This window comes from Mustelus asterias, chromosome 6 (assembly GCF_964213995.1).
Source record: "Mustelus asterias chromosome 6, sMusAst1.hap1.1, whole genome shotgun sequence".
NCBI lineage: Eukaryota > Metazoa > Chordata > Chondrichthyes > Carcharhiniformes > Triakidae > Mustelus > Mustelus asterias.
Genome location: NC_135806.1, coordinates 53603180 through 53622789, shown reverse-complemented (window position 1 = coordinate 53622789; position 19610 = coordinate 53603180). Strand labels below are relative to the sequence as shown.

Sequence of the window (19610 nt, the reverse complement as noted above, 5' to 3'; positions counted from 1 at the left end):
CCTCGTGCATCAGTCACTGAAAGTAAGCACTCAGCACAGCAGGCAGTAAAGAAGGCAAATGGTATATTGGCCTTCAAAGCGAGAGAATTTGAGTATAGGAATAGGGATGTTTTACTGCAGTTGTATAGAGCATTGGTGAGACCCCATCTGGAGTATTGTGTGCAGTTTTGGTGTCTTTTTCTGAGGAAAGATGTTCTTGCTATAGAGGGAGTGCAGCGAAGGTTTACCAGGCTAATTCCTGGGATGGCAAGTCTGACATATGAGGGGAGACTAAGTCGGTTAGGATTATATTCATAGGAGTTTAGAAGAGTGAAAGGGGATCTCATAGAAACTTATAACATTCTAAGAGGATTGGACAGAGTAGATTCAGAAAGAATGTTCCCGATGGTGGGGAGAGTCCAGAACTAGGGGTCATAGTTTGAGGATAAGGGGTAAATCTTTTAGGACTGAGGTGAGGAGAAATTTCTTCACCCAGAGGGTGGTGAATGTGATTTGAGGTCAAAACGTTGTGGGCTTTCAAGAAGAAACTAGATATAGCTCTTGGGGCTAAAAGGATCAACGAATATGGGGGGAAAGGCAGGATCAGGATATTGAATTTGATGAAAATGAACCGTGGGCAGGCTCAAAGGGCCGAATGACCTACTCCTGCTTCTAGTTTCTACGTTTCTATGACACTTAAACAAACTTTATCCGCTCTTCAAGAGCACTTACGTCAACTTCATCAATTCAGATTAAGACCCTTTATCAGCCAAAATAGAACCTGTTAAAACTCAGCAATAAGTTTAAATGGCCCTTCTGCTTTTGGATTTCCTGGCTGTGTGAATCACACCCTTCTCTCTTCCCCCTGCTTTCAAAAATTGGATCTGTTGGAAATGGGGGCAAGACTTCTACATCTGGGTCCTACCTGCCATTGTTAAAGGTCGTAGCAAAAGCCACTAGCTTTCGGAACAGGCTGTTCCTTCATCAGGTGGGTGGGAGTTCTGATCACAAACAGGGCACAAAGGCACAAACTCAATTTACATGAATAATGATTGGAATGTGAGTCTTTACAGCTAATCAAGTCTTAAGACTTTAAAGTCATAAGACTTGATTAGCTGTAAAGACTCACATTCCAATCATTATTCATGTAAATTGAGTTTGTGTCTTTGTGCCCTGTTTGTGATCAGAACTCCCACCCACCTGAAGAAGGGAACAGCCTTTTCTGAAAGCTAGTGGCTTTTGCTACCAAATAATTGGACTTTAACCTGGTGTTGTTCGACTTCTTACTGTGTTTACCCCAGTCCCAACGCCGGCATCTCCACATCATTGTTAAAGGTCTACAGAGCCGTTAGTGCTACAGAAACACTGAACACAAGGGGAACACAATTGCCAGCTCTGGGAAAGAGGTAGGGGTGTTTGGGATAGGAGGCAAGATTCAAAAGGTTATAAAGAAGGAGAGAGTTGAGGGCAGAAAGCAAAATGCCATAGCCAGTTGATCTGTATTATAAATTATTGGCAATTATCAAATTCATTCTAATGAATATACATAACTGTTTTGGAGTTTTGCCAGAAGATGTTGGAATCCCTGTAAACCAATGGTCGCCTGGATCTTTACAGCAAGCAGGCTGATGAGATACAAGAACATAAATCCCAGCAGATTTTGTAGCACGAGTTCCTTAATTATATTCCAACTCAGGATTGGTTTTAACCTTCACTAGTTTTCATTACTTTATTTGTCGACACAAAAATCCACCTGTAACCTGAAACCATGATGGTACTGAATCGACCAAAGATTCAATTAAAGTGAGGCATTCTTCCTTGTGATAATCTTGTCTACATAAGTTCATCTCTCTCATGTGCAACAGTTAAAATGCTCTACAATGCAGGGCAAATACGTTTACAGACTTTTTGTTTTAAACAAATTCCCAGTTTATAGTTTTTTTTTGTTCAAAGCAGAAGATTCCAAACCAGAATCCACCAGTCAAATGGGTAGATGGCCACAAAGGTGTATTCAATGTTGAGATCCAAGCAGTTTCATCTGTTCATACTCAGGTAAGTCTTGTGACTAATTTCATTTTTCTGCAGTGCTGCACGGCACTATTTTGTTCAGAATTTATTGTTATTGAGATCGCATAAGGAGTGGAGCAGGCTCGAAGGGCCTACTCCTGTTCCTAGTTCTTATGTTCTAGGAGTGGCGAAGTGACTCCTCTCCTTGTTCCACTTCTTGGTTGGTTTTAACAGAGTTTGAATTTGCCATCCACCTAAGCTACCTAACCCATACATCTTTGGACACGAAGGGGCAATTTAGCATGGCCAATCCACCTAAACCTGCGCATCTTTGCTAGTGCTGTTAAAAGGGGGTGTGTCCTCTTTTGCTCTATTTCTTTTGGACTCCAAAATTGGATGCAGGCACCGGCTGCACTGTCTGAAAGTTACCCAGCCTGAGTCAGGAAGGTCGGGCAAAACAGGCACTTAAGATATTTAGTGCAGGTAAATAGGTATGGAGTGGCAACACAAGACTAGTTGCAGACATAGTGGTTGAGTTTAATTGCCCCAGATTCTGGAAAGGTCTCAGTAGATTTGAAATCTGCAAAGGTACCACCACTTAGTCCAACGTCTATCATTGGGAAGATGCTAGAATCCATTATTAAGGGGATAGTGGCAGGATATTTAGAAAAACATTATTCTATCAGGCAAAGTCAGTATGGTTTTGTGAAGGGGAAATCGTGTTTGACACATTTATTAGAATTATTTGTAGCTATACCAAACAGTGTAGATAAAGGGGAAACAGTAAATGTAGTGTATTTGGATTTCCAAAAGGCATTTAATAAGATTCCACATAAAAGATGACTACAAAGGATACAAGCTCATATATTATATATTAGCAATAAATAGCGGATTAGCTAACAGGAAACAGAGTGTCAGGGTAAATAGGTCATTTTCAGCTTGGCAAAGTATAACTAGTGACGTTTTGCAGGGATCAGTGCTTGGGCCTCAACTATTCACAATCTATATTAATGACTTTGATTAAGGGACCAACTATATTGTAGCCAAATCTGCTGACGACACGAAGATAGCCAGGCAAGCAAATAGTGAGGAGGATGCAAAGGATCTGCAAAAGGATTTAGATAGGTTAAGCAAGTGTGCAAAAAATGGAATATAATTTTTTTTAAATGTGACATCCACTTTGGCAGGAAGAATAGAAAAGCAGAATATTATTTAAAAGGAGAGAAACTGCAGAATGTTGCGCTTGTACATAAATCACAAAACATTAGCATCCAGATACAGTGAGTAATTAGGAAGGCAAATGACCTTTATTGCAAGAGAGCAAGGAAGTAGGGAAGTCTTGATACAACTGTACAGAGCTTTGGAAAGACTGCACCTAGAGTACTGTGTACAGTTTGGCCTCCTTACATAAGGAGGGATGAACTTGCATTGGAAGCAGTCCAGAGAAGGTTCACTAGGCTGATTTCTTGGTTTGAATGGTTGTCTTATGAGGGAATGTTGAATCTCTACTCATTGGAATTCATAAATGAGAGGTAACCTTATCGAAACATGCAAGATTCTGAGGGGGCTTGACAAGGTGGATGTTAGGAGGATAGTTTCTCTTATAGGGGAATGTAGAACTAGGGGACACAGTTTGGAAATATAGGGTCTCCCATTTAAGATGGGGATGAGAAGGAATTTCTACTCTCAGAAAGTGGTTAATGTTTGGAATTCCTTATTGAACAGAACAGCAGAGGATGGGTCATTTGACTATATTCAAGAGTGAGTTTTGATCAACAAGGGAGTTAAGAATTACGGGGGATAGACAGGAACTTGGAGTTAAGCCCACAATCAGATCTGCCATGATCTTATCAAATGATGGAGCAGGCTCAATGGGCCAAATGACCGACTCATGCTCCGATTTCTTTTGCTTTTATAATGTTTCATCAACTATATAGAAGTGATATTAGATTAGCAAGATGCAGCACAGATTCCAAATTGAGAAGAACATGTCTGTGATTGTTTAAGACGAATATCCTTACCCTGACCTGTCATTCACTAATGGTCCAAAGATGTGTAGATTAGGTTGATTGGCCACATTCAATTGCCCATTAGTGTCAGGGAGATTAGGAGGGTAAGTGTGTGGGGTTAAGCGGATAGGACCAAGGTGGGATTGTTGTCGGTGCAGGCTCAATGGGCCGAATGGCCTCCTTCTGCACTGTAGATTCTATGCTTCTAATTTTGTGTTTGTGCGGTCCAGTTACACATCAACATTTGACTTGTTTTATATTTGTTGACTTATTTCTTATAAAGTGCCTGTTACTTTAAATTATGAATTACAATTGTTTTAGTGCAGATGTTTTTTTTTCTGTCCAGTATTTGTTGTTAACTGGATGAGGGTGTAACATTGAAGTGTCTGAAAAGAATGTAGGATAATGTAGAATGATTTGTGTGAGTGGTTAATATACTTGTATTTTTCACACCAACTATACGGAGTTAATGAAAATTTTACATCAATGTGATATGTTACTCTACAATAAATATACACCGATAGGGATATCTTGGATTTCCATGTCTATAAAACCTGCATTGGGAGGTGTAAAATTCCACTGAGCATGTTTGATGGTGCAGTTGTTAACAGGTTCATGGAACTTTCTGTTGTGGTATTTTAACAAAATCGTTAACCAATTGACCATATCAATAGGTTTGTTAAGGTAAAAGCCAGAGGAATATCACATGAACACAACAATATTGTCATACTCTGCAGAATTTGATTTCTTGTGATGATCTATGTCACAAATTCATATTTACACAATTTCAACAGAAGATTGGCAGAAAGCAGCAGAAATGGTGAAAATGATTGGTTTTAGCTAACTACATAATTTATTCAGGGGTTCGACTACTCCTCTCTGGGGGAATGCCATAGAAAATCCAGGCACTGATGGTTAGCTAAGCAACCAGGACCTTAAAACTAAAGCCAGGGAGTGTGCAGGAGAGACTGAAAACAACTGAAGAACTATGCTAACGCGTTGACAAAGGTGTCCGACTGAACTTAACAACTACATTTTCAGAGGCTGATTCCCACCTGGCATTCAGCCAAACTGCCAAGTTGCCTTGTGGCCAGGAAGGAAACCAGAAGCAGGGGGCTGCAGTTGAGGACCCTTTGGGCCGGTCCCCCTCAATTGGAAGGGGAAAGGTTGCAGCAATGAGAAGAGAGAGAGTGAGAGAATGAGAGGATATTGGGCTGGGGATAGAGAGGTTGCTGATTAGAAGGCGAAAACTGAGGTTACAATCAGGACGAATGAGACCGAAGGCTTCCTTTAGAGCTTCTTGCAACACATAAGGATTGCTGGTAAGGACACTTGGCTTGTGAAATCAGCAGTTATCTCCTCCCTTTCACAGCCGAATTCCACAACCCTGCACCGCACAGTGAAGTTTAAATCCTAATTGTACTCTGGGAGCCCTAGGAGATATATTGGTGACGGGTTCCAACTCTCAACAGGAATGGGTGCATTTGCAGCAATTGGGCGTCAGGATTTGTGCATTTGACTGACAAACCACCACCTTCCTGCTCCTCCCCCAGGACCCTTTCACATCCATCATTAGTGGGCAGGACAGAGAATTAATACCAAGGCCCAGGTGTACAAACTGTCAACGGTTGTTTGACAATCAACCCATGGACCAGTTTCCAGAACTAATGACTAAATGGCCCCATATTGCCCGATCGTGAATCATACAGCTAATTCTGCCATTATGTCATGTATTTTTCCATAGAATTGAACATTAGAATCAAAATGGGACAATTTAGATATGAATAGTTATTTTTGAACAATTCTACTTCACAAAGATGGACAGCAATATGAGCCAATTAAAAGGATTAATTATAGCACTTAAAAGAGTTCTATTTCTTTGACACAGGACAATCACCTGGATAAGTTCTTCGCTTTGTGCCACTCTCTGGAAGGTCAGGTGACATTTCCATTTTGGATTCTAGACCAGAAGATAACAGAAAATGATCTGGAGCATGAGCTGAAGTTGAGTATCATCTCACTGCCTTCAGCTCGGCTTGAGCCATTGGTACTGTTTCTGCACCAGGTCATGGATAAGCTCTTTCAACTGACGATACAGCCTATTGTCGTCGCTGGCCAGACAGGTAAGTTTACAAGGGAAACACCACGGATTTTATCAATTCTAATCTAGGTGATTGACACTTGCCTTTGGTTATAATAGCCCTGAGGCATAAAATGAACATTCTGAGAGCAAACAATCATATTGTTTTCTGAATTCTCACCCTCGTTTGTGAATTCTACCATAATTCTTAATTCCTCCAAATTCTTCCCTATCTCTGCTACCTTCTCCAGTCGTTCAATTCTCTTAAGACTATCTGCATTCCTCCAATTCTGGCCTCTTGCATATCCCCTACTTTGATTGCTTCACCAGTGCTTTCAGCTGCCCGCCAACATACACTTTTTTAGGCCTCCTTGACCTCTGTGCCTAAGCAGTTCAATTGCTCTCAGAATTACCCAGCAAGGTCATCAGGATTCAACCAGGATTCTATTCTAACTTCTAATTCTGGACATTGTTAATAATGGACTGGATTTTCCATTCTGAAATTGAGCACGCTGGCTCCCTCATGCTGACAAAACGTTTGGCATGATGGCATTGTGCAACTTCACCACACCAATCTAACAATTATGAAGGACCAGCAGGCGCCAGAATGGGAAGCCCACTTGCCTGCTACAATTTTTGGGCATCAGATAAGAAAATGTTTGGGAGTCTTTTATGCCAAATATAACAAGGCATTAATAAGGGCAATAGGAAAGGTATGCCACTGGGACCATGATTGAATGTACCAGCAAGTTCTGCTGAAGAAGGTGGCAGCATCTCAATGTTTTTAATGACTTTTTAAAAATCCTTTTTATGCCTTCAGTACAAACTAAAGATAGATTTTGAAAGCAGGAGGCCTGATTAAACAAGCAAGGATGTAAGGTTGAGAGGGACTGCAGCACTCGTTTCTGTTCTGTCACCCTCACTCCACTGAGAAAATAAAATCTGATACGATGATTCTTGTCACAGTCTTACCCTGAAGTCCACTGGCACAGGGCAGCATGGTGGCACAGTGGTTAGCACTGATGTCCCACAGCACCAGGGACCCAGGTTCAATTCCAGCCTTGGGTGACTGCGGAGTTTGCACGTTCTCCCCGTGTCTGCATGGGTTTCCGCTGGGTGCTCCAGTTTTCTCCCACAGTCCAAAGATGCACATGTAAGGTCGATTGGCCATGCTAAATTGCCCCTTAGTGTCCAAAAATGTGTAGGTTAGGGGGATTAGCGGGGTAAATAGGGATAGGGCAAGGATGGGCCTGGGGTAAGATGATGTATTGGAGAGTCAGTGCAGACTCAATGGGCCAAATAGCCTCCTTCTGCACTGTAGGGATTCTATGATTTTCCTGTCAAAGTAAGTTGAGGCTGATAGTGCTCACCGTTATTTATGTGCAAATGGTATAGCAACTTTAGGTGAAGGGCAGATGTGAGGTTAAAGTAAAAATCCAAATATTTCTGTCTGAGATTCGCCACTACACCATTAGCTTTGTGAAACTCACTGCCTGACTCAGCATTGAAATGCATTGAGCAGTGTGCAGTTGTGAATTTGTGTGGTAAATACAAACTAAACTTGCCATGGAAAGTTAAATCTTGTCCCTCAAGTCTAAATATGCTCTTAATGACATGGGAAGTCTCAATTACACTGAAAATTAACTACTACGAGTATGGAGTCTCCTTCATGTTTTAATATTTAAGACATAAAACTTTAATTTTTGTTTGCATTTCTTCTCTATCTCTTTCTTCTCCTTGGTCCAGCCTTTATTCATCAAATCCTTCCTTCCCTCTTTAGTTCTCTTCCTATCCTGAGTTGATATTGAATTTGCCCACTCTAATTGACAATTCCTTCCCTGTCCTTGCACTGTTAATTTTATAATCTGTCCAACTGATTGGTTAAGAAGATGGACGGTTGCTTGCCTTGTTCACTCATGTTCCAGATTTCCCTCTTTGCAATTTTATTAGCTTGCATTTCAGCAATTTGCCACACATCTAAACATGCACGAACAAATGTAACTAATGACAGGCACCATTGGCTGCAGGAAGGAAAGTCAACCGGAAACCAACACACTAGAAGATGCCTGCCCCAAAGCTGCCCCACATGCTGAGAATGGGCCAGAATGGATGAGAGTGAGACTTCAGCCCCTCAATGAGAGGAAGTCCTGCCCTCTGGAGCTGCCAGCCAATCTGGCCAGCAGTTCCTTCAATCCCTGCAGCCATTTCGACCTTAAAGAACAGAATGCCCACTCCTGCCTGCCCATGCCAGCTGTATTATGGAGTGAACAGCATATTATGCTGTTCAATAATCTTGCTAATGAGCTGATCTTCTATTATTTATTTACATATGGCAGGCAGCCTACTGGGCAGTCTGCTGATTTCAGCACCCACCCACCTAGCGTATTATTGGGATCAGCTTGAGATTGGGCATGAAGGTGGAGGGCTAGCCACCTGACTTATTTTATATGTCCTCCTGCCGAAAGCACACCTGGCAGGGACATATAAAATCCAGCTCCATTAGATAACCTGCCACGTCAAATTGTGGCCCAATATTAAAGCTGTTTGGATCTTGAATTTGCGGAACCCCTTCGCTCAGTCCACAAGCATAACCCGGACCGTCCTGTCGCTTGCCATTTCAACTCGCTAGCTTGTTCTCATGCCCACATGGCCATCCTTGGCCTGCTGCAATGCTTCAGCGAAGCCCAACACAAACTGGAGGAGCAGCACCTCATTTTCTGATTAGGCACTTTACAGCCTTCTGGACTTAAAAACTTCAGACCGTGAAGTCTCTCCTCCACCTTGATCCCTATTTTAAATCCCAATTTTTTTTTTGTCCCACCCCACTGCTCACAGGGCCATCTGTCACTTGTTCATAAATTTTGCTTTTACAGAGTACTGTCCCTTGTTCTGCTTTTAGCATATTTTGCTGTGCTATTATCAGCATCTTCTTTAATTTTTAGCACTATCATTAACACTCCCTTTGTCTAGTATGCGTTTGTTAGATCTCTCCTAAGCTGTCGCCTGTCTCTGAACTATTTTGCTCCAACCCCCTCTGATCCATTATATAATCCCCCTCCCTCTCTTTCTCCCTCCTTAGCTCTGAAGAAGTCATGCTGACTCAAAATGTTAACTCTGTTTCTCTCTCCACGGATGCTGCCAGACCTGCTAAGTTTTTCTTGAACTTTTTGTTTTTATTTCCAATTTTCAGCATCTGCAGTATTTTGCTTTTATAATTACAATAATTTTCCTCTTGCATTGCCATCACATAATATTTAAATCATTTATTTTTTAAAAGTTTCAATTTTAATGAATAATAATTACTGAAAGTCCAAAGATGTGTGGGCTAGGTTGATTGGCCATTCTAAATTGCCCCTTAGTGTCCCGGGATGGATAGATTAGAGGGGTTAGTGGGTAAATATGTAGGGATATGTGGATAGGGCCTGGGTGGAATTGTGGTTGGTGCAGACTTGATGGGCCGAATGACCTCTTTCTGCACTGTATGATTCTATGATCTATGAAATAGTTCATAAAGTTCGGAGAAAGTAATTGCTCAACATTTTACTCCTCGTTTTCAAGAGGCTTATCTAGGATTTGTTGTTGCTGCCTGTTATACAGCTTTAATTTAAACACCTTCCAAGCATTCCAGTTCAATGAGACAAACAAGGACAGTAACTTAACAATTTCTTTATTTAACACTTCTAGTACCAACTCAAACATAAACAGTTGCAACTCATTAACTCTTTACTAAATTTTAACTCTAATTGAACATCAACTTTCAACTGAACTTAAACTTTCAAACTGCACTTTAACTTTAACTGAATATCAACTTTAACCAAACATCAATTTTAACTATTTAACTGAAAATAGATACTACCAAGTTTAGGAAAACCTTGGCCAAGAAATATCCTCGATGTAGAATCTATCTTCTTGTTCTCTGAAGCATCCTTAAGGGTACAGGTCTTGTTGTGATGGTTGGTCTCTTTGTGTTATCGCTGCCAAACGAAGGACTGCAGTGACTTTTATCCACAATTCTCCACTCATTTTCAAAAGATTCTCTGTCATCAGCCAACTGTGTAACCGGAAACCGATTACATGGCTCAAACATCCAATAAAATTACTTTTGAATGATGCCATTGCACTTAGTTAATTTGACATGTCCCATACATAACAGCCATATAAGTCAAAGAAACACTGTTTGCGCTAATGTAAACAATTTCTCTTATCTGGGAAGCTTCAATCACAGCTCCCAGACCAGAGGAACTTTACAACCTGCATCTGGTTTTAATCTATAAATTGACCAAATTCCCAGCATGCTTAACTCTCAGTCTGAAACACCATTTTAAAGCTACTGTTGCCATTATTGTTGTTAAATTATTGTTGTAACTGTTCTTTCTCCATTCATACTGCCTCAGCCTTAGAAAGTGCCCAACATCCTGAATTTTATCATCATATCAACATTTCACAATTCTCCAGATCTGTCTTTTAACTATCTTTTGGGATGGCACAATGGCACAGTGGTTCGCACTGCTGCCTCACAGTGCCCAGGGACCCGGGTTCAATTTCCAGCTGGATCACTGTCTATGCGGAGTCTGTACATTCTCCCCGTGTTGTGTGGGTTTCTTCCGGGTGCTCCGGTTTCCTCCCACAGTCCGAAAGACGCGCTTGTGAGGTGCATTGGCCATGCTAAATTCTCCCTCAGTGTACCTGAACAGGCGCTGAGTGTGGCGACTAGGAGATTTTCACAGTAACTTCATTGCATTGTTAATGTAAGCCTACTTGTGACACTAATAAATAAACTTTAAACTTGTGTCTTGGTCTGTAGGGAATGGAAAATTATTACAGTTACAATTGTCACATCTCATTGATTCAAACACTCCTATGTTGTTCATTTGCAGCCAATCTTGCCCAGTTCACATTTGAGTCAGTTGTGTCAATAGTTAACAGCCTTCATAACAGTCCTGACCTCAGCAAGGATCAACATGGACGCAATTGCCTACTGATGTCTTACGTCCATTATGTTTTTCGACTGCCAGATACTCAGAAAGAGTTAGCTAAAGGAGGTAAGTGTTGGCTTATTCTCTGTGTTAAAAGCTATTAGAGTAAATATTCACTGTGGCACTCCATGATGCATCACACCTGTCAGTCGAATGGGAAAGATAATGAGGTGAAAGTGAAGGTGCAGCAGCACTTAAAACCACTGATATCTAGGTTACCGTCATTTTTATGAGGGCCTTCAAGTGGATGATAAATTTAAGGGTGGCACAGTGGTTAGCATTGCTGCCTCACAGCGTCAGGGACCCAGGTTCAATTCCCGGCTTGGGTCACTGTCTGTGTGGAGTTTGCACATTCTCCCCGTGTCTGCATGGGTTTCCTCCGGGTGCTTCGGTTTCCTCCCCCAGTCCAAAGATGGGTATAGAGAGATATGGGCTAAATGCAGGCAATTGGGACAAGCTTAGGGGTTTTAAAAAAAAGGGCGGCATGGACAAGTTGGGCCGAAGGGCCTGTTTCCATGCTGTAGGTGGATTGGCCATGCTAAATTGCCCCTTAGTGTCAGGGGGACTAGCTAGGGTAAATGCATGGGGTTATGGGGAAAGGGCCTGGGTGGGATTGTGGTCGGTGCAGATTCGATGGGCCAATTGGATTAGGATTCTATGATGCAGGTCTGGGAACATAGTAATCAAATTATTTTTAATGCCCTCTCTTGCAAAATTTGAACAAATTCTTTTTAAGCATTAGAAGCTTAAAAGCTCAATCCATTCTTAGAATCATTGAGTCATTTACAGCACAGCAGGAAGCCATTCGACTCATTAAATCCATACTGGCTCCCTGCAGAGCAATCTGTCAGTTCCAGTCCCCCACTCGATCCCTGTAACCCAACAAGTGTATTTCCTCCAAGTGTCCATTCAGTTTCTTTTTGAAGTTATTGATTTGTTTCTGCTTCCACCACATTTGTGGGCAGTGGGCTCCAGGTCATTACCATGCGCTGTGCAAAGAAATGTTCTTCCTCACATTCCCCTGGCATCCTTTGCCCAAAAGCTTAAGTCTCTGTCCTCTGGTCCTTCTACCAGCAGCTAATGGGAAGATTTTTCCTTGCCAACTTACTCAAGGCTGTCATAATGGGCTGCATTTTACATGTCCCTACTGGGCGTGTTCTCAGTGGGAGTGGGGGGGGACAGGATGTAAAATAGGGCGGTTGTCCACTCCACCATATTCCCAACCACCCCTGAGCTCGTGTGCATAATATGCAGGGTGGTTGGGTGCTGAACTCAGCAGCCTGCCCACCATATATAAATGAATAATTAGGGGTCAGTGGAGCTTGCTAACAAGCCAACTGGCCTCGATAATATGCTATCCATATCATAAAATGCGGCATTCAAGTGGGCAGTTGGGTAGGAGTTGGCAGGCTGCTTTTTAAAAATATTTTTTCCAAAGGCCAGAAAGCAGGAGGGTCATATCTTTGGTGAGCAGGAGATGGGGGAGCTCTTTGAGCATTGGGAGGCAGTGCCCCCTAAGATAGTACCCACCTTTCTTCCTATCCGCCTAATAAACACACCACTCCCAGTCCTAGCCCCCTCCCTAAACTGCCCAAACCCTCCCTGTCCAAGACCCCGGACTTGACTGACTCTGGGATCTATTGGGGTTTTTTCTTGTTCCTGATTACAGTCCCAGCAGAGCCCACTAGCATGCTGTTGGTGCTACTGGAGCTGCTGGCCAGTCAGAGTGGCCAGCAGCTCCTGAGGACTTGTGCAGTAAAGTCGAAGGCAACTCATTTTGGCTTCAACAATGAAAAATGTATTATTAATATATGTAAGAAATAAGAATCTGTCAGAACTAATACACAAGTCTATTCTCTTATTCATAGAATCTTACAGTGCAGAAATCTTACAGCCCATCGAGTCTACACCAACAATAACTACCACAAAAGTTGCGCTAATTCCATTTTCCAGCACTTGTCCCATATGCTTGAATGTTATGATGTTTCAAGTGCTCATCCAAATACTTTTTCAAGGTTGTAAGGTTTGTGACCTCCACTGCCTTGCCAGGCAGTGCATTCCAGATTCCCACCACCTTCTGAGTGATTTTTTGTTCTCTGATCCCCTCAGACTCACTTACCCTCACCCTAAAACTATGCCCCCTCATGATTGACCCCTAAACCAAGGGGAACAGCGGCTTCCTATTCACCCTGTCCATACCGCTCATAATCTCTCACACCTCAATCATGCTCCCCCGCCCTCAGCCTTCTCTACTCTAAAGAAAACAATCCAAGCCTATCCAGTCTCTCCTTATAGCTTAAATGCTCCATCATAGGCAACATCCTGGTGAATTTCCTCAGTACTCCTTCGAGTGCTATCACATCGTTCCTATGGTGAGGTGACCAGGACTGCACACAGTACTCTAGCTGTGGCCTAACTAACATTCTATACAGCTCCAACATCACCTCCTTGTTCTTGCACTCTATGCCACGGAAAGCAAGTGTCCATCTGCCTTCTTAACTATCCTCTTCACCTGCTCTGTCTCCTTCAGTGATCTGTGAAAAAGTACCCCAAGACCCCTCTGTTCCTCTGAGCTTTCTAGTGTCCTCCCATTCATTAAATACTTCCTTGGTTCATTACTTCTTCCAGAGTGCATCACCTCACACTTATCAGGGTTAAATACCATCTCCCACTGCTCTCCCCATCTGACCAATCCATCTATATCTTACTGTAACCTACATCCTCCTCCTTCACTATTAACCACCTTACTATCTTGGTGTCACCTGCAAACTTGCTTTCATTCCCCCCACATTATCATCTATACCATTTATGTATATAACAAACAATACGGGTCCCAGCACCGAACCTTGTGCTATGCCACTGGACACCGGTCTCCAGTCACTAAAATAGTCTTCTACCACCATCCTTTGTGTCCTATTACTAACACCCATTTCAGATCCATCTCACCAGGTTTCCCTGAATTCTGTGTGCTTCAACCTTCTCAATCAGTCTGCCATGTGGAACCTTGTCAAAGGCTAGGCTAAAATCCATATAAACGACATCAACTGCACTTCCCTCATCCACACACTCGATCACATTTTCAAAACGTTCTGTCAAATTTGTTAGGCATGACCTCCCTCTGACGAAGCCATGCTGACTATCCCTAACTAACCCATGCATATCCAAGTGGAGATTAACTCTTTTCTTCAAAATTTTTTCCAGTAGTTTCCCTACCGCTGACACACCGGTCTCTAATTTCCCAGTTCATCTCTTCTCCTCCCTGGCTCCAAGTGAGGTTCCTCCCCATCTCGGGACACGTGCCAATGTTCCCAATTTTCTTGCCTTCCCATTCAACCTCTCCATAGGGTCGAGCCCGATCACATGACCCTCAAAGTTTGCCTCCTTAAAGGGGCTACTTTACCTCACTTCTCTCCCCCCCCCCCCCCCCCCCCCGCCCCAGCAGCTGAGTCCACCTATGAACGAAAACATAGGCATACATGACACAATAACACATTAGGGATAACCAGGAGGAAAAAGTTCATTCACAAAGTCAATTGGTCTGGAGACTTCCGGACTCTGGCAGAACGTCTCAATTCACTACTGGATCAAACAGTGAGTAAAGAGTCCAGGCCAGCAGATGCAAAAGGCAAACTCATCAATCTGGGGTCAACGTCCTCCTCAGTAGCTTCCACCTTCTCGGCTTCAGAAACCACAGGTTGACTCGGCTCCACATTGACCGCAGGAATCCCTGGATCAGTAGCTGGCAAACACAAGTCCACCGCAGGACACACCTGTTGGCCCCCTGAATCAGGCCCAACTCTTCCTCAAATGATCCATATGGTTTTTTTTTACACAGTGACCTTGTACAATATATGAGATTGTTCCTGTTCTTTCCACAATTTTACCAGCACCCTTGTTACGAGATTTTCCTGCTGCTCTTTACTAGCCGGTACCTCATACTGGAAAGTGCTTACATTTGCACATCAAACGAGAAGGAGTTGGACTCCTCTGTAATAGCGTTCCTGGTTGTACACCCAGCCATCATGTCCTGTTTAGGCCCAATCAGAAAGCAATTTGGACAAGGTAACAAAGGCTAGCTGGCACCCAGATGTTTTGATGTGACGATTACATTTCACGGAAGCAACTGACAGTTTTGTTCAATTAAAAATAGTCATGGCATAAATTCTTAACTGCACAATCCGAATAGCTGTGTTCAGCCATTAGGGGTTGCTCAAGTCCATCAACTCATACAGACCTGTAGCTGTATTGAGATGCTAGATAAAAACTCTGCAGGGCCAGGTTGAAGGGGTTGGGGGGCGGGGGGGAGGTTGCGAGATTGCGAGATTAATGCTCATGGAGCCTGCCAACTTTTTTGGAATGCTTTTGTTTTTGCCTTTGGTTTGTCTGAAACAGTATAAGACTTGTACGAAGGCATCATCAACGTGTATTCCCTTCTACAGCACGGCTGCAAGAAAAGACTGACAAATAGATCTGAAACATTAGATTTTCATTTATAGGATCTGAAACAATAGGTTTTCATTTATAATCCTTGTTACACATCTTAAAAGCTGACACTTGTTGGCAGATATTTTGAAGTTGGCACTCTGTCCTTTCTCCAGTGTTTTGTTTTCATTGCCTGCAGCTCCAGAGTTCACAGAGCAACATGTAAAAGCCCGGCTTCTGATTGGCAGTGTATGTATGTGAAAAAGCCAACTGGTTGTTGAGAGCAATATGTTTGGCCAATTTGGCACCACGACAATACTCCATAAAAACTTTGTCCATTAAATTTAACAAAGGCGTGCTTATTACATATTTCAATCCCCACTGGTTTAGACGTGATGTTTTTGTGTCTGTCTGGATCCAAGCCTGGTTTTGTCCTTTGTTCTTCGCCCAGGTATGATTGAACAGTATGTGATGTTTATGCTGACAAAGACTCTTCTCTTCAGTTCCAGCAGCAGCTCCGATTTGCCCAGAGAGTCGTTATTATACAGTGGGACGTTCCAGCGCTGCCCATGTGGGATCCAGACTGTTGCAGTCCCGTATCCTGAGTAGCAGCAATCCTGACATTGCAGGCACCCAGGTTTTAACAGATGAAGAAGTTAAAAACCTTGCATCTTCAAAGGTATGGTACTAAAATTTGAGAAGCTGCATTCTAACTAACTTTTTTTAGAAATCATTTTTTTTTTCTAAAGACATAAGGGAATGGAGACCAACTAATCCATTTGCTGTTTGATCCAGACACTGAATCATCTCGATATGCAGTTCTGTCCCAATCTGTCACTCACTTCTTAGGGAGAGCGATCTCACCAAAATATTCCAAGTGCTGAATGACTGTGAAAATGGGAGAGAATCACACCCATTTTTTTTGGATAGAGAAAAATTCAAATCTTATACACATAGAGAAAATAATGAGGCAAAGTGTGATTCACACGAGTAGAAGGGGTATATTCACACCAGGAAGCCGGCTGATGGCTGCTAGAGGGCGCCATTATGCATGCACAAGATCACCCAGTGCACTGTGCAAAGTGTACACAGTTAGAACACTGGGAATCCGACACTTCCCCACCCCCCTCCGATCATGGCCCCAGTTCACCCCCACCCACCCTCCCTGCCCTGGTCAATCTGCTCCGATGATCCCTGATTGCAGAGTGCGCAGTTCCCCATGCACAGCCTCCCCTTCAGGCCCTGCCCCTTGGCACTGCTTGGTGCCCAGTAGGCAGTGTCAGGGTGTCAGGCTGGCAATGCCAAACTGTCACTGTCCAAAGGGCACTGCCCTCCCCTGCCCCTGACCACCCAGAGGGCCTCAATAGCCTCAGGTCTCACTGGTGAGGCCATCAAGTCAGGTCCCCGTTGCTGGGAACCATTATGATTCTTGCCTCTGAGGACCTCCACCAGTGAGGCTGTTAAAGCAAGGGAGCCTGAATGATTCCATACCATGCTCACTAATAATATTTAAATGAATATTTAAATATTAAAATCATCCTCGTGCCCTTCCCAGACATGAGGCTGATCACGCTGGCAATCACCATGAGAGGCTGAGAAACCTGGGCGCAAACCCGGTTTTTCATCTCTCTCTCGATCTTACTGGTTCGTCACACCGATCGACCGGTAGGATGAGCAGGTAAGATTGCCCCCCTAGTATCTTCTTCCAATTGCCTTACAGTTTTAATTATGTTTCAACTTCTGTGCCCCTACACTTAAAAACTGATTGTGCTTTGATAATAGCTGAAGAACATAACATTAATAAGAAAACAGATACAGTGGAATTTTCCTGTATCCTAAATGCTGTCAAGGGAACATACCTATCCATATTTCTCAGACACCTTTGTTCCCTGTTTTAAACTATGGGTTTCTACTTCAAGGAAGTCTGGAAGGAGACATTGGGATTGGTATTCATTGCCACATTTGTTTGGATGTGAAGCATACCAATTTAGCACTGAAACTGACGATATCTTTACAGATATTGGTTCCTCCGCTAAATTTGTGGCACCCAGTTTTTAGACATATTTCTTAAACATGTTCACAAAGGGCAGCATGTCTTTTGGAAAGCCCCTCTCTGGACAGTCTGTTCCTGGTGAGCGGGGCAGATATAGGCCTATCAGACTCAGTGACCCTCATGGTCATCAACTCGGGTAATTACAGTTCTGTGGAGCCAGGAAGAGCAAGAATGCTGCCCTTACCGCTACCATCTTGTTGATTGTTCTCCCGTTGCTCAATTCAACTTCCATGGCAACATCAAAACATTTAGCACTTTGAGCCTGTTCCACCATTCAAAGAGATCATGGCTCATCTTCAACCTAACTCCACATAACTGCCTTTACTCCACATCCCTTTGTTTAACAAATATCGAGATATCGCTAATTCAAAATTACCTGTTGATCTAGCATTAATTGCTTTGAGAAGAGACTTCTGCCACCCATTGGGCCAAATCTTGTGGAGTTGACGGAAGTCTCGATCATCAACTGGAGAGACAATGAGAACCCCGCGCTGCCTCTTTTTGGGAGGATCCACAGCATCTTGTTCCACTCGAGCATCCAACAGGCTAGTGGGTGAATCTTTTCTCATAAAGGCCAGCAGCTCCATTGAATGGCAGCACCCCCGGGGAGGCTGGCATGACACTCACCTGAGGCCGAGGATCATCACTGACCCCAGGCCAGAGGTGAGTGATGATGAGAGAGGTGTTGCGCGGTGAGGGAGGGAGGAAGCAAGAGCAAGGGCTCCTAGCAGGCTCCCCCATTCCCAATGTCAGATCCCTTGATGATGTACTGAGTGTCTTTGTACAAGGGGACCCCCTGGGAGCCTGCAAGCTACACTCATCTGTTTGCTTGATGTTCTTCCTGTATGGTGACACCCCACCCGCCACTGGGTTAATAGCAATGTTGACGAGATGAGGTCCTTCAGTGGGCATTAATTGCCCTTCAGATTTTGTTCATTGTTTTCTTATGTCTTTGTAATGCCTTGAGATGTTTTTCTACATGAAAGCTATGATATAAATACAAGCCGTAGTTAATATCGTGACAATCCAATGCCTGGAATTATTAATCTCCTCTGACATTTCAAGAGTTCCAGAGGGGGTTGATAGTTCCATGTATGAACAGTTGTGCAGGGCTATGTGAAGAAGGCGGGTGAGTGCTACAAGGTGAATTTCCTCCTTCAGAGAGCCAGCAGAGATGTGACAGGCTGATTGGCCTCCTTCTTTGATTCAATGTAACCTTTTCCCTGCCTGTGCAATTACTTTGTCCTGGACCTTTTACTCCAGGGGATGGATCGAAGTGGTGTCCGGATGTCTTCCTATGTCGAAGTCAGCAGCTACTTCCACAACGTTGTTTCTGTGGGACGATCATCAACCAGAAAGGTAGACTGCCACATAGCACAAAGAGATGTTTGTTACACCTGGCAGCACAGCACTTTACAACCAAATGCAAATAATTGTTCTATGTATGCCTTGCTGTGGCTTTCATTGCTGAATGAACAATGTAAAATGGCAACTCATTCTATTTCTTTTTGATTTCAATGAATATCTTACCTTTTCGAAGAGGCCTTTCATTGCTTTTTGTATCAAGATTATTGGCACAAAAAGCATGTCAGCAAATATTACTAATGCACAAATAAGCTACATTTTCCAGCAAATATTAAACAATTAATTTTTAATTACTGATTATGCATATTTAAACAAAACCAGTTTCAATCCCTAAAGAAAATTAACAAGAGGAATGTTAAAAGAAATCATCACATGACCATTCCAAATAACATTAAACATTAATAACAGAGTTATATATTTATTATTCAGCTAATTTATGACAAAATACTCTAAAATATGACCACCACTTTGGTTCAAGAATTTGATTTCTACAGGGATGATTTGTTTAAATTATTGGACAAAACTGTTGTTTGATTTGTTAATATTTTAATTTAAGTGTACGTGTGAGTACAAATTTTATTGCCTTCCCTCATTGCATCCAAGTGCTATGCTTCAGCTAACACCAATTACATAAATTAGAGGGACTTGAATACTGTCCTGAGGCAACTACTTGGAAGACAGAAGCGACTTGCCTGCTGGGCCCACCTTCCACTTCATGT

At 42.8% G+C, this 19610-nt stretch overlaps 1 protein-coding gene across 5 annotated transcripts in view; it reads left to right on the top strand.

Annotated features, from left to right (window-relative positions):
• The window catches only part of dock8 (dedicator of cytokinesis 8), a 252915-nt gene that overhangs the window by 166537 nt on the left and 66768 nt on the right, over window positions 1-19610 (top strand). For 2 of the 5 annotated variants that reach the window (XM_078214324.1, XM_078214328.1), the window contains 5 exons: window positions 1933-2031; window positions 5884-6118; window positions 10953-11117; window positions 15977-16152; window positions 18790-18885. In XM_078214324.1, coding sequence (XP_078070450.1) covers window positions 1933-2031; window positions 5884-6118; window positions 10953-11117; window positions 15977-16152; window positions 18790-18885 — 771 coding nt within the window. The remainder of the gene's footprint in view (window positions 1-1932; window positions 2032-5883; window positions 6119-10952; window positions 11118-15976; window positions 16153-18789; window positions 18886-19610) is intronic. The other 3 variants (XM_078214325.1, XM_078214327.1, XM_078214326.1) reach the window with 3 other exon arrangements.